The following is an 8,292-nucleotide window of genomic DNA, read 5'->3' on the forward strand; positions in this document are numbered from 1 at the left end:
TATGAGAATAAAGTCAGAATTATGAGTTTAAAGTCAGAATTCTGAGAATAAACTCAGAATTATGAGAATAAAATCAGAATTATGAGTTTAAAGTCAGAATTCTGACTTTAAACTCAGAATTATGAGAATAAAGTCAGAATTATGAGAATAAACTCAGAACTCTATTTTTTTTTAAATGTGTGGCCCTAATCCTCTTCCGTATGTTTCACGTGGATTGGAAAGTAAATATAATCCCATTAATGGAAGACGTGTGTAGTTAGGCTACTTTGAAGAAGTAAGAACATACAACCCGAAAAGTGCTCAGGTGATCCAGCATTCAAAACTGTACCACTTAAAGCTACTATCAGAGGTTAAAGCATGGCTCCTGGCAGTGTTGTATCATAAGATATTAAAATATTTAATTATTATCATGACTATACGTTCTTTAAATTTGTTTATTTACAATATAGATGGTCCTTGTACCTTTGTGAAATTCTTTTGTTTTTAAACTAAATGTCATTTTAAAAAGTTTTTTGAAATGTTCTTTTATGAAGACAAAGGTCTCACAATGAAAGAACCAGTGGTGCATAAAGATTACAACAGTATATCATGAAAATCTCCCTTTTTTGTATATGTGCATTGTTCTACATGCTAGCCAATCTTACCACCATGGATTAGTGAAACAACTGGGGGGGAGCAGCACTATTTACCACATAGCAAAAATGAACACGAGTTAGACTATATTAATATATGACATTTTATTAGATGCCTTCAAAAAAGTATTTCCGTCTGCTAGGAGCCTACTGTACTAACTACTGAATATTTCTTCATATTTTTTAATCCCAAAAGAGAAAAAGTTTTAAAATGAAAACACAAATGACAAAACCAGATACAGGTTGGAAGTTTTGATAATTTAATTCATATAAAAAGAGATAAATAAACATTTATCTGCCTCCAAAACCTATTTTATATATTATCAAAATGAAAAGACAACCTTTAGAATATGAAATAACAATTTAAGACACCATCTATTATATATAAAGCATATTGTTCTTCTTTGGATTGAACTTTTATTTGAAGTTGGTGCAAAATGCCACCACCTAGTGGTACTGTATAGTATTGCAGAAGCATAGCAAAAGATATTTCTCAATATTTAAATTGATGTAAAACAGACAGACAGCCTTCCTGCTGTGTTTTCCCTTTTTCCATTCATTTTTTCTGTTCATCAGGTTTCGACTCTTTCTGTCTGTTGTCTGAATGTTCTTTGGTATTTTCTCCCCCCTCTTCAGATTCTCTTCCCCCACTTTTCTCTTCTTTCTCATCTTCAGGCTCAATCTCAGCACCATCTCCTTTCCCTGGTCTGTCATCTCCTTTCTCTCTGCTCTTTGCTCCATCATCTTCTATTTTCTGATTGCCTGGGTCCTTCACATCTGATTTATCTCCCTCCATCGTCCTTTCTACGTCCTCTTTTGTACTTTTTGTGCTTTCTCCATCTCCCTCTTTGGTCACATCCTTACCGTCTTCTCCCCGTCCCTGTTTTTTTACTTTTGCATCTGAACTCTCCTCTTCTTCTCCCTCTGCTTCTTCTCGCACTAAATTTACCTCCCCACCCACCCCTTCTTCTCTTCCCCCCGCTATTTCTCCTTCGTCTCCATCTTCTGACACCTTAGTCCCCAGTGCAGCCACCTCCCACTCAAGCTGCACCACCCTGGCCTGCATCTTGCGGTTGCTTGACTCGAGCTCCATCATCAGTCGAGCTAGTTTGGTTTGCAGGATTTCCAAGTTTTTCTCCAGTCTTTGTATCTTGATTTCCACATTCTCCACCTCCACCTCCACTCCATCCCCACTTTCCTCCAACATGCCCATCTTGACGAGGATCTGTCTGCCTTTCTCCTCAAGATGACATTTAGCAGCAGGGAACTCAGACAGCACGTCTGTCAGGTCTTCTTTTGACAGGCTGAACAGGTCGGCGTAGCCAATGCTGCGGATGTTGGCAGTGCGACGATTGCCTGACTTGTTGCCTACAAGAATACATGTTGTGAGTTATTGACATTTTTTTAAAGTGTTGAAAAAGCAAAATATATTATGCTGTCCCAATTCAGAGTTTAAAGGCACCATAAATACCTATATTTCATGTCTTAAGGTCAATAATTTTAATATGCAACTATTTCTATTTTAAAGTTGAGGTGTGTTCACTCTGTGCTGCGTAATTTCTAAGTTCAGAATTTGATGTTATTTTTTCACAATCTATTAAATAATTTCTATCAACATGTTATGAAGAAAAAACTGAATTAATGCTGGAATACTGTATGTTTATTTTTATTTTTTTTACCAAACCTACATGTGTATCAGTAATGTGGTCAAAATCTAATATTGCTTGTTTTTTTCTGTTAAGTCTTTCACTCTTGGCTTACCTTTGATGTTGAGGATACTTATTTCCCCAAAGAAGTTCCCTTCACTCAGCACAGCAAACTCTGTGACCCCGTCATCAGCTACAACTGCAAGTTTTCCCTCTTTGATGATGTACATTTCATGGCCTACATCTCCTTTCCTGCAGACATACTCTCCTGGACTGAACACCTACCAAACAAAAAGCATGAAATTAAGCAACTCTTTTCTCAAAGCGTTGCTGATTTATTGGATTGTAGACTAGGCACAGCAACAAGGATTAATTCAAATCTACACAATTAAGGCATAACTTTGGACATATCCATCCCCTGTTGTTCTAGTGACTAGTGACCACCACATTGTATTTTCACCTGAGGGTTTAGCTTTAGCACCAGCTCCTCCAGCAGACTCTTCTCACAGCTCTGGAAGATGGTGACTTTGGATAGTGTTGGAAGATGAACACTGACAGCGATCTCTGTCCTCAGATGTACGGGCAGCTGCTGCAGGATTTCATTCTCTCTCATGATCTTCTTGTTTATGTAAAGATGCTGGTACCAGTTATCGATACGTTGTCGCAGCTCCTTGCTAATGTGATGGCTACGCAGGTATGCCTTCACCTGAAGGAGGAGAAGAAGAACAGTGTTTCCTTTATATGAAATTAAATTAACACCAAGCCAAAAAATTACAAAGTATGTATGTATAAAGTAATCTCACAGGCCTTTCTTTCAGTTATGTTTTATAGCATGTTTTTCAGAGAAAATTACATAAACTGTCAGGAATAAGACTAATTTCTAAAAAGTGTTTAAAAATTTAGTTTTTTTGTTCCTGCAAACACTGTGTCCACAGATAGTCAGAACTGTTTGTAGTCCATTTTTAAGGGGTCACAAATTAAAAGGAAGTGGTAACAAACTGTGTTTTATACTTATCAAGCAATCAGTGTTCATATAACTTTTATACAACTTTACTGCTGTTGATTTGCTGAATAGAGGAAGACAGAGTTGGTGAGACTTTTGACCTTCAAGAGGCGTTTAAGTTGAAATTTCCAACGGGGAACTCTGCAAAACTGTTGAATGGAACTACAGTAAAAGTCGTCAAAGTCTACATTAACTGTCTTCCAACTTACCAGCTCATGGTTTGGGAAGAAGACATTATCACGATCTCTTAGACTGGTGATAACATTCCCAACATTGCCAACAATCGATGCAAACACCAGCACTGCAATGAGCAGATCTGCAATCATAAACAAGAACTCCTCCTCCCTTTCTGGCAGCAGGTTGTCTCCTACTGTGGTGAAAATCTGGGCAGAGAACCAGAAGCAGTAAAAGTACTGACGACGCATGGAGGCAAACTCTGGGTTGGTGGTGTTGGGGTAGACCCAACGATCACTCCCAAAGCCAATGTAGCTGGAGAGTGCAAAGTAGAGACAGGCATTCCAGTGGATCAACACAAAGATGTAGATCATAAGTTTGGAGATGCGGAAAGTGTTTGGGTAGGAGGTTCTGGTCTCCATGCGGTCCAGGGCCTCGTTGAGTCGTGGAATTCGCAGAAGGCGATTGATCCGAACCATTGGAGTTTGGATGCCAAAGACAAAGTAGAGGAGGTCGGTGGGCAGCAGTGAAGCCACGTCCCTTAAGAACCGTTTAGAGTGGAGGTAATGCTTCTTCAGCTGGTTTACGTCCCTGATCATGATGCCCTGATCCAGGTAACCTGGAGACAGGAGAACAAGGTTTAAAAATCTAAAAGCACACCTCATACACTGATGCAAAAATCAAGTCAAGGTACATTCACATTAACTATTTAAGGGTTAACAAATCCATCTTCCTTCAACAAAGTTAAAACTGATTTCATATCATGCAAGAATCTAAGGCAGAAAGATGTCTATGATCATTTGTCAACATCCAAGAACTCAACATTATTGCTCCTGTGTGGGAGTTAAAATTACAACTAGCCCTATACAACTAGCATTACTGTGGTCTCTCTTCCCCCACTGTGGTAGTAGGGCTGACAGTTGGACAGGTCGTGGTTCACACAGGGACATAAAACATGTATGAAACATTTTTGAGCCTCTGAATGAAACATAAACAAACTGATGAAAGCACTGTCCCAACAGTTTGAACAAAGAGCTAAGAACAACAAATACAGAGGGAGTTTGACTTCACAACTTTTCTTAAAAGTCATTACTCAACGATATATATACTATATATATGTATATATATAGTATATAGAGACTCACTATATATATATATATATATATATATATATATATATATATATATATATATATATATATATATATATATAGCGAGGATGTATTTGATATCTGCTATATTAATATTTAAAATGTGACATATTATACCTCTGATGTCAGGCAGTCAATATGGATTTGACTTGAGGACTCGGTTTGGTTTTTTTTTTTTACAAAACATCATCATGCCATGTTTGTATCCCCAGAGAGTAATTATTTCTTAATCTATGTATGACAGAAAATGGTCCTTTCATGTCAAATAGTTATTTTAAGAAAAATTGATATGGTATGAGGCTTTAATTAGTATATCTGAAGAAGGTCTAGTCTCCAAACATAATTGTCCAGAGAGGTGTATAACAAAAATTTCAGTCAGATTTGGAGAGTTTTGTTCTGTTCTAAATCCCTGTAAAAACAACAACAAAAATAAAGAGCATTTACCTGTGTGGACAGTGATGATCATGTCTATGGTGTACATGAGGTCTGACAGATAATCCAGAGTGAGCCACACGGGCAGGTAGCTCAGTGCGATGGTAGTGAAGCATGTTCTGAGGAAACATAACCAATAAGACTTCACAGGTCATGTTTTTAGATATATACTAATTATACTTTACATTCATCATAGCTGATGTTTGTACCTCAGAATGATGATCACAGAGTTGTAGACGATGGGAAAGATCATGACCTGTAGCCACACATAATAAAAGTGTTCTGCTGGATCAACCAGCCAGTCATTCCAGCTGAGGGGGAAAGATGAAGAAGAGATTAGCCACGATGGTTGTGGTGTGACATGATGACAACTGTCACAAAGATAATGTGGTTCATGGTAGTATTTCTGAAGTTATGGGGACTTTTCTTGTAAAATAAGTAGACTTTGAAACCTTTACATATCAGTTAGATTACTCTATGGTAATCTAAACATGTAAGTTTTTTCAACAGTGGCTTCGCTTTCTGGTTTGTAAGGACTTTATCGTCCGCCTGTCATGTTTAGATCTGGCTTGGTCTACTGGTAATGTTAAAATCTTCCAAGAAATTAAAATGCAAAACATGAACACAGAACAGCATACACTCATTTAAACGTCCTTATATTAACTTCATGATCAAAAAATATCAGACAGCATTATATATTTTTTTGTAAAAACGCCTAGATCAGCCGTTAATGACTCACTTGACATTTAGCTTCAGATCCAGAAAGTTGTTACGTTTCCCTTCTTCCTTGACTCCATCTTCTCCCTCCTCGTTTATTTTCTGCCCTCGATGCCACCTGAGCAGCCTCTGCCATTTGTCCCCTCCGATACTGCCATCATCTGTTTTATCCATCCTCCAAAGGTAACCCTTTAACTAACACATTTTTCAGTGAGACTCTCTAGAAGTCCATCTTTCAGGGACGAGTAATCAGACACCCCCTTTAGACACCTTGGCATATAGTCCACCTAACAACCGAGTAGGTCCACCTGAGCTCTGCTTGGCGATGCTGGTCTCTATGGAAGGGAACCACAACAGATGTCATGAGTCCTCTGAGAATTCTTCCATCGCCTAGAAAACCAAAGAGGTCTCCTTCCACTGTGGTTCACAGAGTGACTGATGGCGACAACATACAATAACTGGAGTAAAGAGCCCACTGTGACACAGAGCCTCACTGTCAATAAACATACAGAGTGCAGGGTTAATGTAGAAATCATAAACTGTATAGGCTACTACTTTAGTGTGTTTTTTTAATAGTTATTTTCAGGGTAAATCTAGTCCAAATGGAAAAAAGAAGATTCCACTGAAAATGAGTCTAATGGGTATATTATAATCCTAAGAATATACTTATATTTATAGCATTTATTTATATTTATAGCATCCCATTAATCCAGCCATATATACCCAATAATTCACTCTTTTTTTTTTAGTCTACATCTGTAAATTTTGTTATTACTGTACATAGCACAGATTCTTGCACTTTCTGCTTATTGCACTTCTGGTGTGGGGGGGGGATCAGCAAAAAGATTGGGGTTTGGGAACCTCTGATTAGGGCGTCCATTTCCATGACAGGCCTACTAACCAGTCCATCTCGCTATGTAGGCTAAGTGCATGAAAAGCTGTTTTGACTTGGATTTGAGAATTTTGTCAAATTGGTACATTCAAGGTCAAATGTGATGCTCAGACTGAGCTTGATTAAGATTTATTGGCCTATTAATGTATTACTTTATTGCAGGTTTTTATACTTGACCTACTACATGTTGCCAAATTTATTCACTTATTTTGTTAGTCTTGGCACATTCTACATTTTTTTTGACAAACATCTAAGGATACATCCATAAAAGAAATAAAGGACAGAGAAAGGGGAGGAAAGGAAAGAAGAGAAAAGATAAAACATGTTAAGGCTACTATCGGCCCGAACACATTAAGCAGAAATTTAACATATGACATTTCATTTCATATTTCATATTTGATTTATTTGCTCAATTCAGTGTATGGTTTCAACACCATAATACACAACAAAAAATATTTTCTCATAATGCTGAAACACTGTTCATGAGCAAACAGGAGCAGGAAGAAGACAGCTTATAATACCTGACCCCTTTCCTAATAACACAAGATACTGTTTAACAGAATAAGATGGTTATAACCTGTTCTTTTCTCTTTCTTTCACAAAACAAAAAATAGATCAAAAATATAGAAACAATCAAATACAATCAGTTAGATTAACTCAATACATTCATCATTTCCCACAACCTTTTCTTTACACATTCTTTTAAATTGAATGATACTTGAGCAGCATTTTAAATGATTATCGAGAGAATTCCCTAATTTAACTCCATTTACTGAGATACACATTTGTTTTAATGTAGTGCGTGCAAATGGACTTTTAAAATTAAATCTCCGTCTATGATCCTCCTCATTAGATGTAAATACAAAAAACTTCTGTACATTTTCGGATAATGATGTATTTCTTAGTATTACAGCTATTCACTGTTCCTAAACTAAGTGAAAGTCTATATTCTTATTTTTTGGGATATTTTGGGGATACATTTGAATATTAGATTATGTTCGGGGTATTTTGATGATTATTGTTTACATTTATATGAGTTATTTCCATTTGTTTATTTTTGCTACTTGGGGCATAAGGGTGGAGTCTGTACATGGGTGTGTCTTTATAGCCAGGTAGCCAGGTGAGACTCAGGTAGGCACCTAATGGGTTAATGGGTTTTTTTTTTACCAGGAAGCCAGAATGTAATGGCAGGATGACAGGGCAAGAGAGACAGCAGCGTTTTTTTGTTGTTTGTTGCCTGCTTGATGTCTCTAGATAAAATAAACCACCCTAAAACCTTCAAGCATCATCTGGACCAGTGGTTCCCAAAGTGGGGGTCGGGACCCCAAGGTGGGTCGCCAGCCACCAAGAGGGTGGTCGTGAGATGCCTTCCATTAAAAAAATGTAAAGTGCATAAGTATATCTTTTTACCATTTTTGTAAATATACAAAAAGTAGTCCAATGTCATAAAAGACGGTATCATTAAGTGACATTTTTTAAATTCTTTTAGGCTGTTGTATTATTTTGTGTTACTAGTTTTTGGATAGGTTTATTAGTGTGTGTGCGTGGCTGTCGCTACGTCTTATACCTAACTAACCACCTTAAAGATCAGTGGGGGGTCCACAGTTTCTGTCACCCTTGAAACATGAAAAGTTTGGGAACCCCT

General features: G+C 37.3%; 1 protein-coding gene across 1 annotated transcript; it reads right to left on the reverse strand.

Moving 5' to 3' along the window:
• Window positions 1-855: 855 nt before the first annotated feature.
• cnga4 (cyclic nucleotide gated channel subunit alpha 4) lies at window positions 856-6,048 on the reverse strand. The gene is made up of 7 exons (XM_020633935.3): window positions 5,778-6,048; window positions 5,248-5,349; window positions 5,051-5,157; window positions 3,491-4,074; window positions 2,739-2,984; window positions 2,394-2,559; window positions 856-2,000 (listed from the first exon to the last, which is right to left on the reverse strand). The coding sequence occupies exons 1-7, from the start codon at window positions 5,927-5,929 to the stop codon at window positions 1,189-1,191; spliced, it is 2,169 nt and encodes a 722-aa protein (XP_020489591.3). The 5' UTR covers window positions 5,930-6,048; the 3' UTR covers window positions 856-1,188.
• Window positions 6,049-8,292: the final 2,244 nt, after the last annotated feature.

This window comes from Labrus bergylta, chromosome 13 (genome assembly GCF_963930695.1).
Source record: "Labrus bergylta chromosome 13, fLabBer1.1, whole genome shotgun sequence".
NCBI lineage: Eukaryota > Metazoa > Chordata > Actinopteri > Labriformes > Labridae > Labrus > Labrus bergylta.

Excerpts from the sequence above, each read along its gene's own strand:
- cnga4 (XM_020633935.3), bottom strand. The coding sequence starts at position 5,929 with ATGGATAAAACAGATGATGGCAGTATCGGAGGGGACAAATGGCAGAGG. Across the intron at positions 5,158-5,247 it reads TCTGTGATCATCATTCTGAG|AACATGCTTCACTACCATCG; the intron begins GTACAAACATCA and ends ATGTTTCCTCAG. Across the intron at positions 4,075-5,050 it reads GATCATCACTGTCCACACAG|GTTACCTGGATCAGGGCATC; the intron begins GTAAATGCTCTT and ends TCCTGTCTCCAG.